General features: G+C 42.3%; 1 protein-coding gene across 1 annotated transcript in view; it reads left to right on the top strand.

Annotated features, from left to right (window-relative positions):
• The window catches only part of PLXNC1 (plexin C1), a 70,953-nt gene extending 48,456 nt beyond the window's left edge, over positions 1–22,497 (top strand). Inside the window, exons 22-31 of the mRNA XM_030463620.1 lie at positions 6,010–6,187; positions 7,356–7,459; positions 11,655–11,709; positions 12,584–12,615; positions 12,704–12,811; positions 14,660–14,823; positions 15,262–15,409; positions 17,286–17,426; positions 17,517–17,591; positions 19,250–22,497. Of these exons, the coding sequence (XP_030319480.1) occupies positions 6,010–6,187; positions 7,356–7,459; positions 11,655–11,709; positions 12,584–12,615; positions 12,704–12,811; positions 14,660–14,823; positions 15,262–15,409; positions 17,286–17,426; positions 17,517–17,591; positions 19,250–19,354 (1,110 nt within the window). The 3' untranslated portion in view covers positions 19,355–22,497. The remainder of the gene's footprint in view (positions 1–6,009; positions 6,188–7,355; positions 7,460–11,654; positions 11,710–12,583; positions 12,616–12,703; positions 12,812–14,659; positions 14,824–15,261; positions 15,410–17,285; positions 17,427–17,516; positions 17,592–19,249) is intronic.
• Positions 22,498–22,854: the final 357 nt, after the last annotated feature.

The raw sequence follows: 22,854 nt of genomic DNA, 5'->3' as shown, positions 1-22,854 counted from the left end.
GTCAGCAATCCTTTGATCTTATCTCACTGGCTTAGTTAGGAAGCTCACTAAAACAACCACTTTTCTGTGAAACATTTCTGGATTGCCATTTTCTGCTGAAAGCTCTTGGGCTGTCAGATTTACAGTGAAGTTCTCTTATAGCTGTTTACAAAGCTGTTGCTGGAAGCTTCATTTGAGGGTACTTCAAAGCTAAGTTACCACACTGCATTTGGAAAGGACATTTGCGGCTAAAAATTAAATGCATGATACTGTATCTTTGGTTTCCTTGTTTGTATGCTGCATTCTGGCATGCATTTGGAATCGAGGGTAAGTTTAAATAAATTGATATATATATATATATATATATATAGCCTTAGGATACAAGACCTGGTAGTTAGGCCGAGCAACAATTTTCAAGTAAGCTCAATATGCTTGTTACTAGTAGACTGCATGGGAACATCTGGTCCTGTGGAATTGATTGACTTTTCCTATTTATAGCACAAATTCAAACTGAGAGCACATTGGGGGGATAGCTGACTCTGAAACTGCTGAACACAGCCTTAAATACTTCTCCTAGAGCTACATCTATGCATGTAGTTGCTGGTAGGGTCCTGTTGGCAGCCTGGAGTGAAGAGGAGAGAGGGGAAGTGATCTGAAGGACTTGGTGTCAGTGGGGAAGGCCTTTCCTGAGGGATGTTTGCTGCCCTTGTACTTTGTATTTGTGCTTTTAAACAGGAGACAATGATACTCTTACAGAGTAAATTAAGTCATCTCCCACTACTAAGGTCCAGCAGTTTATTTGACTTGGTTTAGACATGGCTGAATGTTCCTTTTAATGGAGCCCAAGGAGTCAAGTTCTGGCTGGTCAGAGAAAGACTTCTGTTTGATGTTTTGTTCAAGACTGATTCTGGAAATTAAAACTGCTGTGGAAGAGATTTAGGTGGAGCACTGAGGCTTTCTGGGCTAGGGAAGCAGGCCAGCTTTGCACATTTTATTTTTAAGAATAGCATTTAACAGGACCTAAAGTGGAAGGAGTCAGCTTCTCTCACCAACACCATTTCACATGCACTGTTGTGACATGCAGACAGGGAGCCAAGTATTTTCTCCTTTCTTTGGAAGAAAATTTCTGCCTAAAGCATTTCAGGTTTTGTTTTCTAAACGGAATAAATTCTGAGCTGTGTTTTCAAATGTATTTGCACATTTGCTCACTGTAGTTACATTCTGAGTCTTGCAGTATTTTGTTGGCATTTTGTTTTGCCCCTTTCCACAGCCCCACAACAGCAGTACATTAAAACCTACCCATCCAGAGCAAAGTATAAAAACACAGCCAAAAAGAGAGTGATAGATACTGAAGCACATCTCCAGACTCTTGGTGTCCAGATTTAAAGATTCAGGGATGCATCTGGTAGGGAGTTCAACTCTCAAATCAGTAGCAGGGCACAAACAAAGGTGTAGGCACTCTGCATACAAACCTCTCCTCTCAAGATTGGGTCTTCAGTTCCAAACTAATAAAAGCAGGATATGGGCAGGCTCCTAAATATCAAGGGGTCTTCTGCTAAACACAACTGCTTTTGGGGCAGGAGAAGGAAGAGGCTCTGGGCATAAAGAAAGAAGGAAGCATAAGCAGATATTTTCTAAAATTCAGGCCATTTGTAACCAAAAAAAAAAAACCAACCAACCAACCAACCAAAAAAAATATAATTAAGGAACATATTGCTTTTGAATTGTTATTGGAGCTGTTCCTTGGCTGTGCCCCTTGCCTTTTTTTTTTTTTTTTTTAGAGATGGGCTGCTGAAGTAAATTCTTGAGCACAGGAATTGAGAAAAAAATAGTTCTAAAAGCACTGGTCCAGTATCAGGCAAGGAGCTGCATGGTTTCACTCTGGGCTCATATTTGAATATTGAGAAATAAAACTGCCTTGAAAGAGACTTGGATGTATCATGCAGCTCTTTTCACAGGCTGAGGAAGCAAACCTGCTTTCTCACAGGCAGACAGGCAGCTGCACCCCTCAGTGGATAATTTGCCCAATGACTGCTGAAGAAGCAAGGTGCAAGGCTGAGTATTAGCATTTCACTGAAGTGGTTTATTTTAAATAGAAAAGCTACACAATGCAAGCCTGGTGTGGGAGAAATTTTTCTGTGACTTCTTCATGTGGTAGACTTGGCATTTAGGAGCTACAGACTTCTTCTGAGCTGTTGAATTGTCATGCTGAGATGAGTTTGCATATTTTGATGGGAAGAAATTATCTGATTCACTTGTTCAACCAACATCCTTTTACTGAAAGTGAAGCCAAGTCACATGGTGGAAGATTGTTGAAAGTGTTCGACTGCCTTATGATTCAAAAGAAGGGTGTTAAAAGAAGTGGGAGGGCTGTAAGGGAGTAAAGTAGAGATAGGGAACCCAATTTTCTAATAGGATGCCGTGGTTGTGATATTATTAGGTGCACTTTGAGAGAGATAAGGAAGCTATTAAAAGCATGTGACAAATGGGGATTTTCGTCAGCAGAAAAGGATGCAACAGCCCTTGCTAGGAAGCGAGCAGTGCAGATGTTGGCTACAGGAGACTCTCCTGAATTAGCTTTCAGTGCCATATTGCATCAGTGAGAGTACAACCCTTGCTTCTTGTAGTGCCTATCTATGCTAAATTTAAATCCTGTAACATTTTCTATGAACTTTGTTAGCTGTTCTATAACTTTTTCATGGCTTCTGGCTTCTACAAAAGGTTCATATACCATCAGTCTGATTTTCCTGTTTATTGTATTTCATAGTCCAGGTGACAGGGGAGTAGGGTTAAGGAAGTCTTGTTGAACTGTGCATCATGGCGCTGTCTCCTTTACATGATTCTCTAGCTTTTACCAACCAAAATTTTTTTTCTTTTTTTCAGTCTGTCTGATAAGTATGCTTTGTCTGAAAGTATGCTTTGTTAAGATGCATAGCTGAACAGAGAACAGGATAACGAATAAGGCCCCCTTGCACGTCACAGATGATTTTTCTTCTAAGAAAATATGCTATCATCACATATCTTTATTAAGCCACATCTCATTTATTATCTGCTATGGTTATCAACAGAATTACAAAATAATTCACGCCTGGAGTTAATTTTCAAGAAAACTACAAATCTGGAAAACAATTTGTAAACATTGCCTTCAGGTGCCATTATTACTGTCATTGCATAGTAAAAAATGTTCTGAGAATTTGTTCGTTCCTGTCTTTTAGCTAGGTTCCAAGCTAGGTCCTGTACAAGAGGTTGCAGACACTTGCTGTATTTTCCTTAAGTAGACTTTAACAGTTCCTTTGGTGAAAAGCACTGCGTCTAATTTTTAGTGCACGAAGTCTCAACTCTAGGTATGACTAGGTTTAACCACATGTTCTGTAATTTCCTCCTGAATCTTTTCCTGTTAACTTAGATCCTTGTTTCCTTTGCAAAGTGACAGAACTTAGAAGAGGGCCTGATGATGTTTCCTTTTGACTTCCATGTGTCCTCTTGTGATTTCTCTTAAATGTTTTCTGACCTTTAGAGCTGATCATAAAAGGGTTTTCATAATTTTACAGTCATTTCTGATTCTTTTCCCAGTTCTACACTTTGTGTCTAAATGCATTTATTGTGACTGTCAGGTTTTGATTAATGGTTTCTAAAGCCAGGGACTGTGCTGTCAGACAGGTTGAGTCTGATTTATGAAAACTTCATCTGCAGAGGGAAGACATAACAGTAATTGGCTTTCCTAGCTCCCCATCAATTGCTTTATCACTTAAGATTAACTTCTGCAGGAAATCATACCAGCAAAACTGTCTGGCTCTCTAGGATTAGAGATTTTTATGTGTTTAAATATTTCTTGCCATCTGACTACTTCTTTGAGTTGTATCCTCACATTGTGGTTGCTTTCAATGAAGGAGTCCATAAATGACTTGTATTCCACCTACATAAAGGAGTGCTACTCTCTTTTTACAGTCTTGTTATCCTGAAATGAGTTGAGCAGGGATGGGAGGACTCTTGGATGCCAGTGACTGAAGAGGCTGCACATTTATGTGCAGTGTGTGTGAGAGCATGTAGTGAAAAGAAAATGCAGCAGGGAATCAGACATCTTTTCCTGAAAGTAAGAGGAAATGAAGGAGAAGAAGAATAGGAATATTGCAGTGTGATGTTAGGAGGAAAGAATCAACTAGAGGAGGGAATGTTTCCAAGGATGTAAAGAAAAATCAGCATCAGTTAAAGAGTAACTATGTCTGAAAGATCAGTTTGGAGACTACAGGAGACAAAGACTTTTACTAAAATGAGTTTTCCAGAGACAAAATACTTAGTCCTTGTCCTCATTTTTATCCTACAAGACCATGACCTCAAGGCACTCAAAGTCAAGGGCAAGACTGTGGTCTGTTCAGTTGGTCTGTGGGCCTAACCAGGCATGACTCCCTCATTCCTGTGCCAGTATATTTTTTGCTAATTTTCCACATGAAATCCCAACCTGAGGGATGGCATCCAGTCTGCTTCTCCTTCTGCAGTCACCATTCCTGCATCTCCTCCTCTTTTGTTCCGTCTGTCCTTTCCATGGACTCATTTTCCTCACAGTTAGACATTTCAGTGTACTGATTAAGTTATTCTCAGTTACTTCAGTTACCTGTGAAATCCTGATCTCCATAGTTTTGCAACCCTCCTTTTGGTTCTCTAGAAACAGTTAAGTTAATTTATGTCTCACTGAACTATTTTTTTTACCACCAATGTGTCATAATTTTCACCCTTGCTAAATAATAATAATAAAGCAGAAAATAGCAGACTACAAATATTAGTAACTACTCATTAAGAAGAGAGAAAAAGTACCCCTGCAGCAAGCTGGACAGAACTTCTTTCATTCACATGATGGGAGGCAAAAAAAATTTTTTTAGTTTCTTCCTCTTTTACAAATCACTCCTTCATTGAGTGACACCTGCAGTGCTCACATTTCAGTCAAAAGATAGGTATTACACCAGAAATATCCAACAGACAGAATGGTTCAAGTACACAGATTTTCCTATGCCACTTGCAGTCAAGTGCTGGCACCCAAACTGCACTTGTTTTAATTCTGTCCCAAGACATCTGCAGCAGAATGGTTGTATCCAGGTAGCTGAACAGTGATGTCCCTGCAAGGAGCAGGCTGTGGCACTGGAAATGAGTGCTGCTACCACTCAGCATTAAGTAATCTGTGCTCATCTTTTTTCCTTGCCTTTTGGAAGCAGCTGATCTGCCTGACCTAAGCAGAAATATGGCCTGAGTAAAAACATTCCCTGGAGAAGCTCACCCAGTCTCACTGGCACCTCCCTCTAGCCCATACTCACCTCCTGGGCATCCCAGTTGTGCTGGGATCACATCCCAGGATGAGTTGTGCCCCAGACAGCAGCAGCCGTGAGCTAAAGGACAGGGATGGTGTAACTGGGTGGGATGTGTGGGTGTTTGACCTTGTGTAATAGCTAACAGAATAAATCACATTTTTGTGAGATTTCCTTTTCCACCCCTTCTGCAGCAGCCTCTAGGGACATAGCTGTAGGCAGACAGACACAGATATCTCCAGGGGAGGTGTAGTTTTTTGTATGACATAAGGTACTCAGCATAATCTGTTGGTGTAAGTATGTGTTTTAAACCTGCTTCCTGCTTCAAAATCAATTATGCTTACCATAACAACTTACCTAGCAACCTTATCAGATATCTAGTGGCTTACAATTTTGCTTTTAAGGCATTAATTTAAAATAAAAGATCTGCTTTTTTTGAGCATGTAATTTTTCCTGTTCTGCTCTTGGGTTTTTTGGTAATTCACTGAAATGGATTTGCACAAAAGCAGAATACAAAATACACTTTTGGAAATCCATATAGCTATATCTCTTTGATTCTTCACACACAACGAGTTCAAAATGCTCCACTGTGTAATTCCTTCAAATATCTTCACTAAAAATAGCTTTAATAATAAATATGCTGAAAATCTGTCAGGTTTGCTGTCAGTAGTTTGTAGGCTTCCCATGCCAGGTGTTCCCTGTAAGTCAGACTAACATGTGTTTCTTTCCCCAGACAGTGAATATTATCTTTGAAAAAATCCCAGAAAATGAGAGTGGAGATGCCTGTCAGACTATCCAAGTTAATGTTCTGGACTGTGACACCATAGGCCAAGCCAAGGAGAAGAGCCTTCAGGCTTTCCTTAATAAGAATGGCTTTCTCTATGGTCTTCAGCTGGATGAAATTGGTCTGGGTGAGTGTCATTTTCAAGGATTTCACTGGTCTGCCTGTGGAGTTTTCTTTTCAGGAATTCCTGGCTTTGATTTTTTTTTTTAATGTTTAGGTAGAACATAGCTTTGGTAAGGAATTTCTGGGGAAATACTGTATAATTTGTGCTTCCAGTTAGAACACTGGAACTACATCTGTTTTGCTTCTGCAAGCACTTCAGCATGCAATCAACAAGCACATGTTGCTTATAGAACACATGTAATTGATATGTTTCTTTTCTGGGTTAAGTAAAGTGTCCTGCCCAGCTAAGAACAGCTACCTGATAATTTTTTTGAGTGGGTAAGATGACACATCATTTTTTTCAAGTACTTCAGGTTCTACTTACTTCCTTCCAAGGCCCTTCATTCTAACAGGTCTATGTTTCCCTTGATGAGAAGAACCCACAAATATAGTTTATTTACAATCAGACAAGGTTTATGTAATAGTTTGCATGCAACTCACAAAGATGTGTATAACGTCTACAGATATAATATCTACAGATGTAAGTATGGCCATTCCAGCAGATGAGTCGAGCCACATTTTCTTGTTGGGCTTTCAAAAGCCCAAGGTCAGATAAAAGCCTGGAGTTGCTGCCATAGCACTTCCCACATGCTCCAGTAAGAGATCCAGCAAACCTTACATTGTTGGCATTTGTCCATGAGACATTTGATATTTCCTCACCTTTTCAGTTGCTATTTCAGCATGTGATGATAATTTACCCTCATATCTGATGGTTATGTCCACCACCAGTGCCTGACCACCCTTCACAAATACTATGGTAGTCTTGTACAGCTCATTTTGGAGATATTTTAGAAGTGGCTTGTGAAACCTTTCTTCTATGTGGCCAGGACACCAGGGCATGCTCAGAGTAGGTGGTTTAGGTGGAAGCACCTCCAAAAGCTCTCCCTTGACCAGCACAAAGTGAAGCACCAGTAGCCTACAGTATGCAGACTCACTTCAGGAAAGTAATCTGAAGTGTGGGAGAGCAAAAGCACTCCCAAAACCACTCTAATGTGGCTGAGAACAAGGACAGAGAGAAACAGAGTTCATTTGGGAGCCACCGGTCCAAATATAATCATATGCTGCTTTTCTTTACAAACATCTGTATATTGAGAATGCCACTGGGATGTAATTGTTTTCCTGTTGAACTGCAGAACTCATATCTGAGGAGCAGCAAAGAGAGCTGTTAGATATTGATGGTTCTTCAGAGGTGATGGAGGATGGGATAAGGAAGCTAAATACCATTGGTCACTATGAGGTAAGCATGGAAGATGTACCAATGGATCAAGAAGCATTTTCTCCCCCAGCCCCCAGCTGCTGTCTGCAAAGAAATATCTTATTGATCAAAATCTTGAACAGATAGTTGAGCATCATCAACAGAAGGAAAGAAATGTGTGACACAACTTTCTTGCCAATGATTCATTTGTTTCCTGTTACTTTTCAGAGGTGTGCTTGTTGCAAGGTTGCTTGGTTCACCAGGTGAAGTGTCACTTCAGTTGAGCATTTTAGTTAAAAGAGCATCTGATTTCCACCTATGAACGTTGTCTTGAGTCTTTTCCAGTCTCTGCTGCTGAGTTTTTGCAGCACCATGAGCAATTCTTTAGTTATTCTCACCTCATCTTTTTTATTATCTGAACAGGTGGTACCAATTCTTGCAAAAGCTCATTGAGAGTCAGAGTAAAAAGGACTGATGATTTTGCCTGCTTTTCCCTTCAGACCCTCCCTTTTTCTCTCTGATTCTGCTACCATCTACCAGTACAACTTGTACCCTTATTTTTTCCCTCTACTTCCAGTTAACTCATGTAAACTTGTCCTTTTCAATGCTGCAATAATCTGTCCATCACTGCAACTACACGCAGGGCTGCATCTGGTGGCAGAGCCCCTCTGGGATCAGCACATTGCAAAAGAGTACTGAGCAGGTTTGCCTGTTGAAGGAGTTTCAAAATACAGAGTGAGAGGCTGGGGTATGATGTGCAGCAGATGACTGGCCTCAGGTGATATGGTAGCTCACATTTTGATGCTTTTTTGATGCTTCTGTAAGGTTTTGAAAATGAAGTTTAAAAATATTTTAAAGCTACAGCGTTTTCTCACTGCCACATAGTGTATTAGTTGCCTACTAATAGCAACAGCCACTTAGAAGAAACATAGCTTCATAGTACTGATATGTTGTTATTAACAACTACCCAAGGGGACCTTATAGCCACCTTTCAGTACCTAAAGGGCCTACAGGAGATCTGGGGAGGAAAATGACCATGTAATCAGGACATCTGGGACTGGTTTTAAACCAGCCTAAACTGGTTTTAGGCTCAGTATGAGGAAGAAATCATTTTATGTGAGGGTGGTGAGGCACTGGCACAGGTTGCCCAGGGAAGTTGTGGCTGCCCCCTCCCCGGCAGTGTTCAAGGCCAGGCTGGATGGGGCTTGGAGCAACCTGCTCTAGTGTGAGGTGTCCCTGCCCATGGCAGGAGGGATGCAATTGGATGATGTTTAAGGTCCTTTCCAACCTAAACCATTGTCTGATTCTATGATTCTATGAGGTTAGTATGCTGAGTACTTTTCGTCAGCTTTCTTCATGTCTTGTTGAATTTGAAAGTCTGGCTCTTGACACAGTAGTCAGTTTTTATTTATTTAGAAATTTTGTTGATGACTGTACGTCTGTGTCACGCAATGCATTACAGTGCTGAGAAACCTAAGCCAGCCCTCAGCACGTTGCTATCTGAGGGACAAGGACTGCTAGCACGACTGCTTGTAGCTTGGACGCAGCACAAGGCTGCACAGATCTGGAGCAAGCTCATTTGGAGTCGTTTTACAGATTTCTGTAGGCTTTTTTTGTAGCTCTCCTTACCTCCTGGGAAGCAGCAGTGAACCCAGATGTCCTGAGTCACCATCCAGTGCCTTAAGCACAGCTTCTCCTGTGCCTCTTTTGAATCTTGTCTACAGATCAGTGTGGGAGTTCCCTCCGCTCCACTTCAAGGTTTTGCACAAATTAGGACAGTTGCAGTAAGAGTCTGTGCAGCAAAGGTCAATGTAGATCTGAATCTGATCATTTGAATTTCTGTACAATGTGATAGTACATGCTGTCTTTATTGCAGGCAGCTATTGCAACTGCTCCTTGTTTTATCTGGCAGCAGTTTGCACCTCCCAAGTTCATGGCATACCGTGGCACCATACCTCATGGCAAATGGCTCCGCTCCCCTTGGTCATTGTCATCTCTGGGCATCTTTGTCCCAGCCTTTGTTTTTGTCTGCGGTTTCTGCAGGCAGATGCAAGTTAGGTTGGAGGTTCAGCTGTTTTCGCAAAGCTGCAACTATACTAATTATAGCTTAGCAGCTGCTTTACAGAAGTTGTGCTGGGTATCTATCTCTGATAGATCCATTAGTTCACTTCTTCTGACACAGAAAAAGTAATGTACATTTTAGGCAGAAGCTTAGTGGAATTGTAGGCAGTAGCTTAGTAGCAAGTACCTGCCTCTAGTTTAGTTTCTTATATGCATATTAATGCAGAAAGGAATGTAAAGGTGTCTAGAGAGCAAGAAAAGGGAACATCACATACACAGCGTGAGGGTGGTCATGTTGTCTGAGAATTCCAGCTTACATATCAACAGTAAGGTCATGATTACCATGATGTCCTGTTCCCCACACAAGAGTTAGAGAGCTGCTTTCAGATCTCCTGTCCAGTCACAGATCTCCCGTATCTCAGCCTGCAGCAGCATCACACGTTCCAGGAGCAGGCACAGCCCCAGGGAGCAAATCTGAGTCTGTGATCCAGGGAGTTCACTGAAGAGAAATGGATTATAGGAAGGACAGGAAGCCTGGAGGACAAGGAAGAGGTGCACTACTACATCTTAAAAAGAGCTGTACTCCATGTTGAGTGGATCTGAACAGATCTCCCCTCTCCCTGTTTGTCACTCTCAGTAATGCATCTGACAAAACAAAGTCATTTTGGGGTGCCCCTGGGAGCAGCCGATCATAAAAACCAATATAGGTAGTGGGACACAAAAAGAAGGGCTTATTTATTTATTTTTACTGGATCACACTAAAAGAAACAGCAAGTATGGCTGTTGCAGCAGTGATAAAGAAGGGAAAACATATTCCACTCAGTGCTAAATGCCTCATTTGTCTCAGAAATAAACCTGAGGTGAGGGTTTGGATCATGGCTGCACTGCACCAGTGCCTGTGGTTGCTGTAGGGAGGAACATTCTCCTCTCACCTCTGCCCATCACCCCTCAAGACAGAAGCAAACACATTTCAGCACTGAGCTGCTCTGCTGCTTCCTGGAGAGGGAGTGGGGTCAGTGCATTGCCCACTCTGCTCTGGCAGGGGGTAAGCTGCTGGGTAGCCCTGCTCCTGTTTCCTTACCTTGAGGGACAAGTAGGAGGACTCTCTGGGTGTTTGTGTCACCTCACAAGCTAGCCTGAGGGCATATTCCCCCTTGTAGTGTGGATTTAGAGTGCTCTGTGTTACCTGAAAGACCTCTGAAACACTGTGTGATAAATGGAAAGCTTGTAAAAAATCATGCTTATAAAATAGATTGAATTTACTTCCAGGAGCAAGTGTAAGTGAAGATTTCTTTGGTGCAAGACAGAGCTTTTGATGGAGTATCTTAATGCTTAAACTGGTTTCTCACACCAGGCTGGCTGCCAAGGTTTAAAAAACACTTAAATTATTTTGGCAGAGATCCCTTCCTAGAACTGGCCAGTTGTTTTGTAATCACAGAGGGAAGTATACTAGCACTTGGCAAGACCCAACATGTGACAGAAGAGCAGTAATGTAGTTCTCAGTGGGAGCTGTTTTTTGAGTTAATCTTTGACAACAAAAGCATGAGTTGCCAGTTTCTTTTAAAGATAATAGTTACTATCCTGGCAGCACTGTAAATTCTGGGAAGGAGTAAGGAAGATTCTTCCTAGAAATCCCAAGGTGGCTAGATACAGATCTTGACCTTACAGTCCAGAGGGTGTAAATATTTTGCTCATTTTGGGAACTGAAGTTTGAAAACAGTTCTTAGAAGCACCTCAGCATGGCCCCTGCATAAGGCATGGGGGGAAAGCTCTGGAATGGTCTGAAAGAAAGGATGCCAGAAAAGAATCATCCTTGTGTTCCCCTCCCTGCCTCACCTTCCCATAAGATCCTTTTGCAGCTGGAGCCAGAGATTTCAGCCCAGGCAATCTGTAGAGATGGGTGCAAGAAGCAGCACAAAGCAGTACATGAAAATGAAAATGTCCCAATTAGGGCTGAAACGGAAAAATCAAAGAAAGGAGAAGGCCTTAAAGGCCAGTTTGTCAGAAGAGCTTCCTTCCCACCTTGCTGCTGCCCATGCCTGCTGAGAGCCATGCACAAAGCATGCTGCAATACTCCTGCCCTCCCATGGACTTGAGGGCAGAAGAAATTAAACTGAGGGTTTCGTGAATCCTAAACACTTTTATTTAAGCATAGTATGTTTGGTTTCTCTTTCAGATTTCTAACGGAGCAACCATAAAAGTCTTCAAAAAGAAGGCCAATACCCGATCAGGTAACAAAGGAACTGCAGCCTGCTTAACCTTTTGTGAAGAATGGGCTGGAAATGCAGAGCTGAGCTGTAACGGGTTATATTTTGGTCAATAGGAGGTCAGAAAGGTTGGCACTTTGATATAGCTGAGCCAAATGAAGAGACTCTGGGCTCTGACAGGCACAGTGGGCCTAGGGGGAAGGAAGAAGGCAAAGGAAAGAAGGCTTAAAGGTACAGACTCATAGGCAGGAAAGCAGGGCAGGGGAAGATTGGGTGACACAAAGTACTGAGTGGTGAGACCAACACAGGGAACATGGCCTGCTCTAGAGCCCAGCATTGTGCATCTCAGACCCAGTGTTCCAGTGTCCAGAGGCAGGCATAACAAAAAAATGCACCTTTGTACTCTCTTGGTTCTGTTTCTGAAAGCTTGGGACTCAGCTCTCTCGGCTGCAGATCAGGAGTTAAAGGATACTTACAGGGCCTCAGTTCATCTCACCTACCCCTCTGATGCTGCAGCCCAGCTGGTGGCATGGGAGAGGTGGACTTTCTCTGGTCCCTGGAGAGAAACAGACACTTGTAGTGTGTCATTCACCTCACCATCAAAGTGGACATCTAAAGTTAGGAGATGTGTGTCCCTGAGGTGCAATGCCACTGCTATGGCATTGCTTATCCCAGCGGCAGGTGATGGTGCCCAAGCTGAGTCGTTCTGAGCTGCAGGTTGAGACTGGGGTGGTGAGCCAGGATGTGTGCATTCTTGGGGGGCTGGGTAGGAAACCAGGACACTGAGCCTGCTTGCTAAGCACCCCGACACACCCTGCTTCACAGCCCAGGGCCCAGCAGACTTCAAAAGCTTAGAGTTGTGTGTTTCATTAATACCTCTTTGCTTTCTGTTGTTCAGATGTGGACTACTCAGATGAGCACTGTCATTTGGTGAGTTCCGTCATTACACTGCTAAGTAGTAGATTTAATACTGAGCTGTATTTATATCTGTGTAATCTCTCTAATCTCTTCATGATAGATTTTACCAGACTCTGAAGCAAACAAGGATGTGAAAGGAGCAGGCCACAAAGGAAAGCAAAAATTCAAAGTGAAGGAAATGTACCTGACAAAGCTTCTGTCAACCAAGGTAAACTGTGCAGACCTTATTTTGGGGGAGGGCTTGGCTCATTGGACACAACCAAAATAGAAATTAAATCAGAAATTATTCAGACTTCCTGCATGTATATCAAGTATTAAGTAAAAAGGTATCCTCTAAAATCACCGTGCTCACTATGGATTGTGACCATTTGCAAGGATGGATACATTTCGTTTCATGCTCTCTAATGCTAGAGTTCTAAAATTGTCTATTACTCACATTCTCTGTCTCTTGAATAAGCCCAACTTTTTTCTCAGGTTAAAGCAAAATGATAGTTACTGAGCTTATAGATGGTGAGTCCCATAAAGCAAGAACAATCCCTTCTGGAGAGACAGCTTTCAGTCAGCAATCTCCTTACTCTCTACTAGAGTTTGCCCATCTTAGAGACAATTTCCAAAAGCCTGAGTTCTGCAAAATAGTGCCTGTGAAATGAAATAATCTCTTAGGGTCTCAAATTAACCACCCAAAATAACTAGATTAATTTTAAAAACAGGGTCCTTGTTTTTTAGATTATCTTTTTTAATTTTGCATTGATTTGTAATACAGTTACCTATTTATGCATTTATACTATGTGTATTCCCTAGGAATAAACCCTGCTCACTCCCTCCAGTAATGTCATCTTGTTTCTGATGTACTCAAAATGGTTATAAAACTCTTTGCAACAACATTTTACTTAAGATACTAATCTTTGCACAACAGTGAGAGCTATGTGATACAAGAGGCCTGAAGGGATGATGATTATGGCATTTAAAAATCTATCAATCATTATTTAATGAGATTGTTGATAGCATCTGACGTAATTTGGGATGCTGCCCAAAGTGAGAGTGAAGACTGGTCATTTCTCATTAGTTGTGGAAATTAACATAAGCCCTTAGGAACTGCTGGAGTAAACCAGTAATATCTTATGGCTGAAGAATGAAGTGCCAAAGAAAAGATCAGGCTACAGAGAAACACTCCTTTTAGAGGGCTTTGAATTAACCATCTCTTTCTCCAAAGTAGGACTTAGTGCTGTGAACAGTGCTTTGATATCCTTACCTGTGGAATTACACCTGTGGCACACTGTGCACTAAAGGAAATTGCAATGAACCTCATCTCTCTCTTTCTCTCTCTCTCTCGCCCATACACACACACAAACAGAATTGCAGATTTTGCCAGATGAACTGAAGTGGTCAGTAGCACATCCAGGCCCTGAGCTACACTTAAATCCTTTTTGTTGAGAGATTAGGCTGAACTGAGCTTCAGAACAGATGTGAAGAAAAAAAAGCACAAAACTGTGGTTTGCTTTGTTTGCCTCTACTTAGGTAGAGACAAACTGTGATGTCAGTGAATCCATCAGCAACCAAGCCCTTTCTCTGGTGAGCCAAATAGCTTCACTTCTGGATCAGAAGTCCTCAGTTTCCAGTTCTTCTTTCTAATATTAGAAAGTGCCTCTGTATGCCACCCGAGTGCCCTAGAAAATTGGTTAAGCTCCTTTTTGCTCACCTCCCTCTTACTTCCAGTAACAAAGGCCTTTTGCAATGGTGCTATCTGAAGAGTTGATGTTGCCTTTGTGCTGACTCGTAGGTGGAAGGAATCAGTGGTTTTATGAACAAAGTTCACCACAATTGTCCTGTCGGTAAAGTGACAGGATGTGACATTTGAAAGCAGCTCCTTGTGGTGCATTTGTAGTTTCATTTTTCTTACTGTCCTATTTACCAATAACCTATGGCTTAAGTATTTACCACAAGTGTATTGTAGCTTATAACTGTGGTTGCCTTGAGGCACATCCATTTCTCTGAGACAGGAAATTCTCTTATTTTCTTGCATAATAATAACACTGTTCATTTTCGTATCTTTCAGGTTGCAATTCATGCAGTTGTCGAAAAGCTCTTCAGGAGCATTTGGAGTTTACCCAACAATAAAGCACCTGTTGCCATCAAGTACTTTTTTGACTTTCTGGATGCCCAGGCTGAGAGCAAAAAAATTACTGACCCTGATGTGGTCCATATATGGAAAACCAACAGGTAGGCCCATGTGATATATGTCAGGAGTGCATGGACTCAACATGTAGTTGCAAAGATGGAGCAGGTCACCAGTGACCAGAAGAATTAAGATTTTAGCATTTCAGGGTGAAGACAGAGTTTGGCTTAGTAATTTTAGTAAATTGATTGGATACCAATAGAAACCACCATAGCTTCCAGAACTTGTGAGTCTGTGTACTGACTTCAGACTCAGAAAGAAGTATCTGCAGGTGAAGAGCATTACTTGAAGATGGAGGGGTGACTGACAGATGTGTTTGGGCTTTTCTTCCCTGATCCTTTTTTTAACATGAATAAGCAGCCCATAAATGTGCTTCTTCCCCATGAGTGCTGTGCAATTAAATGATAATTAAATTACCATTTTAAAGCAGTTGTGCAACTTGAGGGGTTAATTTTAAAGATGTTTGTTCTTTCTCTGTCTAGTCTTCCTCTTCGCTTCTGGGTGAACATACTGAAGAATCCCCAGTTTGTCTTTGATATTAAGAAGACTTCACATATAGATGGCTGTTTGTCTGTAATCGCACAAGCTTTCATGGATGCCTTTTCTCTAGCAGAACAGACACTAGGGAAGGTAATGCTGCCCTTCCAGTCTTTTGCTAGCTCCTTTTGCTAACCAATGTCTCTTTCAACTGTATTAAGATTTAGTGATGAAGTTCTGGATCTACTGATACTGGGGGCAAACCCATCAGTGGCCTAATTAAGTTGTGTTTCCATTCTTTGTTGCTTTGCCTCACAAAGCTTTGAAGAATTCACTGGAGCAGGCAGATACATCTACCAGAATGCCATTTTTATAGTTAACTGCAGCTTGTCTTCTCTGCTGTTTCTTTCTCGATAGTTTGTTTATAGAGTATGTAGAAGAGGGTAGAACTTGTAAGATTTTAAAGACTTCCTAAAGTCTTTAATTTTTTAGCAAAGAAGGTCTTAAAATATTAAGATGATTTGATAAGTAGTCCAAATTTTGTTTGCCATACACAAATTTGCAGAAATTGTATGCAGTAATATTCTGGGAGCTGTAAGAATGCTTGAAAGAGCTCTGAAGTTTAAAACAGTTCCTTTCACATTTATTAGCATCTCCATTTTTATATGCAAAATTATTTGTTGGAGTAACAAGTCCAGAAGTCTTACACTGAAAAGTTCTTTACTACAGTGTCCAGATTTTTGGAGATCAGAAATGCTTAATTTTTCCTAAGGATATTTTCCTTTTCTTTGGACCAAAGCAGGAAGCATTTGTTCAGGCTCATACAACCAGGGAAATAGGCTAGAGATTTTTTATCGTTAAAAAAAAAATACAATAATGGACTAATTTCCTGTGCAATCTGAACCAACTGTTCATCTGTGAAAGGTAAATAACAAATAATACATTTATTTACCTTATTTTAGGAGTGAACTATCATGCATTAAAAGTAATCACATCTCTTACTTGCTGGAAAAACTGCAAATGAGAATGGTCTCTTTAGGGTTCTGTGCTTATCATCCATTGTGAAATACTGTTCACATTCATAATAGCTCCCATTACCCATTTGAAAAGGGATGCTGAAACCTGATACAGGTTTGCAATGCAGGAAACTTCTTGTGGCCTTTCAGTACTAAAATGCATTTACTTTCATAATGTTTAGCCTTTTATCATAAAACATTCTTTAGCCACTTAGAAAAGAACTATTCAAATCATTTCATCACAGTGTGGAAACAGCAGTGACACAGTATCACATAGTTGTGTCATTTATTCCCCAGAAATTAAACTCTACCAGTGACAGGAAGCTACCAGCCCCCACTGTTACATTCTAAAAATGTGGTTTCCAGGTGAGGCTTTCCCTCCTACCAAAACCATCAGCATTTATATCTTTGGATGAACCTAAAACTGCCTGGTAGATTGGTGCTGACCTGGGTTGTTGAAGCCCTGGGGAAAACCAGTAAATTCCTTTGGCTGTTTGTGCCTGACAGGCAGCTCTCCAACCCGTGAGGAACAGGAGTAGTAGGGACTAAAATGTTTTAGGGGAACTGCTGCTCCCTGGCATGTTACCCATGGGGAGCTTTCCACAGCGCTGCTGGATGCTGTGTGTAAATAAGATATCAGCATCAAGGCCTTCTGTTCAGCTTTCACAGTCTTTCAGGTCTGGGGAGGGATTAAGAGGAATGAAGAAAGAAAACTCCAACAAATAATTTTGCATATAAAAATGGAGACGCTAATACATGACCGGTGTTCATGCCTCCTGATGCCAACAGAAACAATAATGTGGTAACTGTCATGAAACACAACGTGCTATTACTGAGGTCCTGTGTCCGTTCTTCATCTTTATTTCATAACCTTGATTCCTTCCGTATAACCACTCAAAGAGATGTGAGTCACACAGAGAATAGACACGATTAGATGCAATTAACTATGTGGAGGTGGAACCTAGGAATCTGTGCTGTGAAAATTGACAAGGCTTCAAATATTTTCTTTTAAGGAAGCACCGACAAATAAACTTCTGTACGCCAAGGACATTCCACTCTACAAGAAGGAGGTGAAAGCATACTACAAAGCCATCAGGGACCTGCCTCCATTGACCACTTCAGAGCTTGAAGAATTTCTAACTCAGGAATCTAAGGTACGGTTGAAAAGTAGGAACTTCATTTGCTTTCACATTAAGCTTTTTTAAAAAGGAGAACCACCTGACCACAACTGTTTTCTCTTTTAGAAACATGAAAATGAATTTAATGAGAAAGTGGCCTTGATTGAAATCTACAGATACATAGTGAAATACTATGATGAGGTAAGCATGTCTGCTATTCCTGCTTAATCCCCTGAATGTCAGCTTATCACAGGCTTGACAAAACCACCAAGGGCTGGCCTGGCATGTGACTCCAGAAACAGCCCCTCAGTGATGTAGCTGAGCCTGTACCTCCTGCTCAGCTCTGTGGGGCCAGAGCAGCACAGCCCCCAGGGCTGGCTGGAGCCTTCACCTCACAGGCCAAAAGTTTGAAAATGCACCTTTACTTTCACTGCTGTATTTCACAGAGGTAGGAGCAGTTAACATTCTTCCTGCAGTTTTGAAGAAGTTCCTGTATAGTCTGGACTTCTTGTTTTACTGTGTTTGCAGAGTGTCTGCTCACGCCTGTCAGAACTCCTGTGCACGCGCTCCATTTCCCTGGAGAGTCAGAAATCAGATGAGACTGTAGCACCAGGGGTCTCCATTTAACAGGCAGTGCAAACACCTCAGTGGAGCACACTCAGCCTTCCAGCGAGAGGTGTCCCTTTCCCATCATAGCTCTCTTATGCCCTGCTCTAATAGCCTTTCTTTTAAAGAGAAGATGCTATGGGTCGCAGTGCCTGCTATTGCTAACAGAGTAAATATTTTCTCTAATGAAAGCACTTAGTCACAGGCTACCTCCAAGCTGCTTTGTCAGGAGATCCCTGCCCTCCACTTTGCACGACAGGATCCTCAACGCCATTTTGCTCGGCATCCTTAACAGAGGCTGCGTGTGCCTGCAGAGGGATGGAGATAAGAGCCAGCTGGGGTGTGTTGCCTGAAGGCCTCGTTACCACTTCCAGCAGGTTGTCTGGGTCTCCCAGCAACCAGACCTTTCCCTCTTTCATCCCCAGCAGCACAGCATCAGCACTTGCTGTAATCATCCAGCTCTCAGCCACCTGTTAGCTACCTTCCTGCTTCTGATCTCTGACACTTCAAATTACCAGGGCTCGGCATCAAAATCTTTCCCTCTGAAAAGAAGCTTGGGATAATATTTGGAATGGAACTAGACTTCATTAAACTCACTAAAATTGTTGACAGGGGAGATTTCAAAATACTTTGTAATCTTAGGGCCTGTTTTTGTTTTTTTGAAGATAGTACTGGCTAAACTTACCCCTTCCTTAGAAGAAAACCCCTCCTCTGCTCTTCCCCCTCTGGCTTTTGGTTGGGAGCAGCTAAGCCTCATTCATGGCTTGCTGAGACCTCAGTTGCTTGGCAGAGCTGCCAGCAGGGAGTTTCCAGACAGCAGTACTGCTGCTTCCTATCACCTGGGCTGGTGCCAGTTGGGCCAGTTAGAGAAACAGAGGCAGATTATTGCCCTCGGTTTATAGGGCAGAGGAAAAGAAATAAACTATCATTTGTAGATCTGCTCTAGGGCGAAACTGGAGCACTGGCCTTGTCTCACGTTTCAGGAGATGAACATGTGTTGGATTTGTTTGGGGCTTTTTTTGCTTGGCTCTGGCATTCTCTTGTGGAAGTGTTGCAAATCTTGTAATCATAATGACTTGAAAGGAAACCTACCAAAATAAAGTGTTAAAGTCAGAAAAGAATGTTTACATCTAGGCGGGCATTCAGATGGATTTTTCTGCCAGTAGTTGTTGGAATGCAGAAAAACAGTCTTTAAAAAACAGCAAGTAAAATAAGTGCTAAAAAAATTATTCTCTTTTTTTGCTAATTAACAGATTGTCAGCAAACTCGAGCGAGAACGGGGGTTTGAAGAAGTCCAGAAACAGCTCCAGCAAGTAAAAGCCTTATTTGATGAAAAGAAAAAATGCAAATGGCTTTGAGCAGAGCACTGACTCAGAGTGGCTGTGGGGGATTTTCAATAAGTGCTACTGCTCCCAAAACTGTTTTGACTGACTGTATGTACAGGGTTTGAAACGTTTGGACACTCTTCTCCAATCTGACCATTCCAAGTAGTATCTGCATTTGGGAATGAAGTACGGGCAGGGTTACATATTCTAACATGGGCATATGAAAGCAAAAGTGAGCCTAGAGTTGGCAGGGCCAGCATTTCGAGGTACTTGAGCACACATCCTTTTTGGTTCAAAAATACTGCCTGAGCAAGCTTTTTGCTTACTTTAAAACAAGCTTGCAGGAGATGTGTAAACACATTGCAAGTTCAGAAGTGCCCATGTGAACTTTTAAGTTGCTTAGCTCTTTTTTCAAGAGAGAAAGCCAGTGTTCTGTCACATCCTTTCAGCAGCCTCAGCAAACTGTGAGGATGAGCTCCAGCTTCAATTGCAGTTTCCTCCCTTCCAGACAAAGGTACACTGGTCCCTGTTCAGAAAACTAAAAAACAAGCAAAACAACACCAAGGTGACACTTAGAACAAATGTGTTTAGCAGAAAAAAAAATGGGTCTGCAGTTTGAAGTCCACATGCCACATGGCAGGACTTCTCTTTCTTATGTTAGAAATTCCACATGCATAGTGAAGCCACTGAGCAGGGGCTGGAGGCTTTTGGAGAAAGGCACTAGGCCGGCATCAGTCTGTGTTTACATTTCTACCTTTCCATCCTTAAATAAGCTGTGAAAGGCTTGTGAGCAACTTCACAGGTGAAACCTCTCCGTGCAGCTGCAGCTCATCTGCACACCCTTGTGATGTGATGCAGCAGCTTCAGTGCACAAACCTGCACTCAGGTGCATGATCAGCCCATGCATCAGTGCTGACAGTCCTGGCAACCCATGTACAAGGGCCTCACAAATCTAAAGCCAGCATTTGTTTCTTTAATTTTTTTTTTAAGGTTGTTCACACAAAGGCTTTGTCTAAAAAGGGTAAGTTTAACACCATGTCAGAAGGAGGGCTGGTGTAATCTGTGTATGAAGAACCGATACAAGCAGTGGGTGTGGGTGTAACTGCTGCCTTAGTCCTGCCCAGGTGTCTGGAGGCTTGGCTCTTCTCAAAGGAGGGTGTCCATGACATTTGCATTGGTGGCTAAAGTTAGCCCAGCTGGAAAGCAGGTGGCTTGTTGCTGAGAGGAGGCCGGTGCAGTGGCTACCGTGGAAAGCCATAGAGGAGCAGCTGTGGCTCTGGTTCTGCTACCACGTCAGCAGAGCCCTGCCCTCCAGTACAGAGCTGAAATGTTTTGTTGCCTTGGAGTCTGCTGCAGTCACACAGAGGCAGGTGCTGAGCCTGCAGCCTGCCTCTGGATTTGAGGCAAGGCCTTGGTGAGATGGAGATACATTTCCACACCTTTCCAGAAGGATCCACCGCTGAAGTGAGTGGGGTACCACAGCGGCCCACAGGGGAGGGAAGAGCTGTTTACCTTGGCAGCAGCAAAGGTGCCACGAGCACAGGTGGCCCATGCTTAGTACAGAAAGCTGGAGGGGCTGTCACCAGCCAAAAGCTCCTAGGCTGGGCTTCCAGGTGTCAGAATGCTCAAGACATGCATTAATGTGCAGCAGTGCTTCGGAGGAGCCTGGAGGTCAGTACTAATGCTGATGGGTTTGGCTGCAAAGGCTGCCAGAAGCTGGTACCAGGCACTGCCCCACTGCACACGTCCAGCTGGCAAGGCCACCTGTTAACCTGGGAAAAACTTAACACAAAAACAAGTTGCCTACTGGTCTGCCCCCTCCCTAACATGTGATTGCACAAACTGTACCTCCTGCATATCAGAGAGGGCAGCCACCAACCCATACTGTGATAGGGTTTTTTTGTTGGTTTGTTTGTTTTTTTTTTAAATTCAAGTCTTACACTTGCTATTAAGTTTACACTTTATACTTGATGGAATGTATGGCTTTGTTCAGGAAACTGCACTACGATGTTGCAGTACTTTCAGCAGTTCTCTTCTCTGTGTGGCACAATATATTGTGGTAAGTTTAATTTTAATTGGGAAAAAAAAAAACCCAAACCACCCCAACCCTAACCCGCCTTGCCCCCTGTCCTTTCTAAAGGAGTGGACTGTTGCTTGAGTAGCACTTAATCTTAGACTACCTGTACTTAAGGGCTTGATTTTTATCATTGTTAGCCTAACCTTTTTAAAGCAGCATCAAATAAATTAAAAAAGCACAGTAATTAATATTTAAAGGAGGGGCATGAGCAGGTTACTCTTCCCAGTTAGGCAGATGTCTCAGCAGTTCCGTGCCACTTCAGGTGTTTGCTGGCAGTGAATTTGAGTGAACTGTGATAAATTTTGTTCAACAGTAACCTTCTGTACAGGCAGAAAAAGAAACCCCAACATTTCTGCTTGAAAAGCTGTAAAATATAGTCTGTTTGCGTGGGTCTGAACCTGTGAACTTCACTATATGTGTTTATATGATGAGGAACCGAAAAATCAGTCCTATTCTGTATTTGTACTACTGCTTGTTTGCTACAATAGCTTTAATGATTTCTAGAGATTAAGTATGTGTTGAAGCAGGCCAAGTAGCTTTAGCCTACAGCCTGGAATAGGATTATTGCCTTTTATTCAAGCCTCCTAAACAGCGTCACTCTGTTAGTAAACCATTTAAAGTCATGCTGAGACTTTGTAACCCATCAAGTGAATCTCACTAAGTGATGTGAAGTATAATTAAGTGATTGTGGCTCTTTTGGTAGGTTTGGGTCAGCACAAAAAACATTGGCACACCTTCAGTATCTGCAATTCTGCTACTGTTACAGGGACAAAAAGAACCATCTCTTGACTAAAGCTGTATTACGGCAGCCCAGCAATCCTTACAGCCTTCTCTGAAATGAAAGCAAACTTCTCTTTAACTTATTTCCACATGTTTACAGGCAAACTGCTATGGCAAACAGTATATTTTCTAACACTAGCTTACAGAGCATTATTTTGCAGTCATCTAGTTTGAAGTCAAATCTTACTAATGTGTAAAGTAATTCCTGTTGTACAGAAGTTAAGCTGTTGTTTAAAATGGTTAAAAAAAAAAGTGAAAATGACAAATACATGTTGGTGTTTGTATGGGTTTATCTAGAATAAAATGCATTTGGAGGTTATTTTGATGAACTTGCCTACTTTACGATGGTGGAAAGCAAGCAAGCATGGCTTGTTGCAGTGCCGAGGTCACAGCAGGAGCAGAGCATAAGGGCTCTGCCTGGTGCCAGCTCCCCTGGTGCAGGGCAGAGCCAGGCAGGCAAGGACTGCATGTCACACACTGCTCTGTGGCACTCTGACCTTGGGAGGTACAAACGATGGCAGCTGGGATGCTAGGGGTAGAGAGGCACCAGCATGGAACCCAGACACTGGGGGCAAAGGGCGCTTCCCAAGCTGCAGGGGTTCCCTGGAGTGGAAGTCCCAGCAGTCTTCTGGAGAGCAGCACAGGCCAGAGATCCCCTGCTCACTACACCTCCACC

Source organism: Calypte anna, chromosome 1, assembly GCF_003957555.1.
Source record: "Calypte anna isolate BGI_N300 chromosome 1, bCalAnn1_v1.p, whole genome shotgun sequence".
Classification (NCBI taxonomy): domain Eukaryota; kingdom Metazoa; phylum Chordata; class Aves; order Apodiformes; family Trochilidae; genus Calypte; species Calypte anna.
The sequence above is the reverse complement of the archived record's forward strand: the minus strand, read 5'-3'. Positions and strand labels throughout refer to the sequence as shown.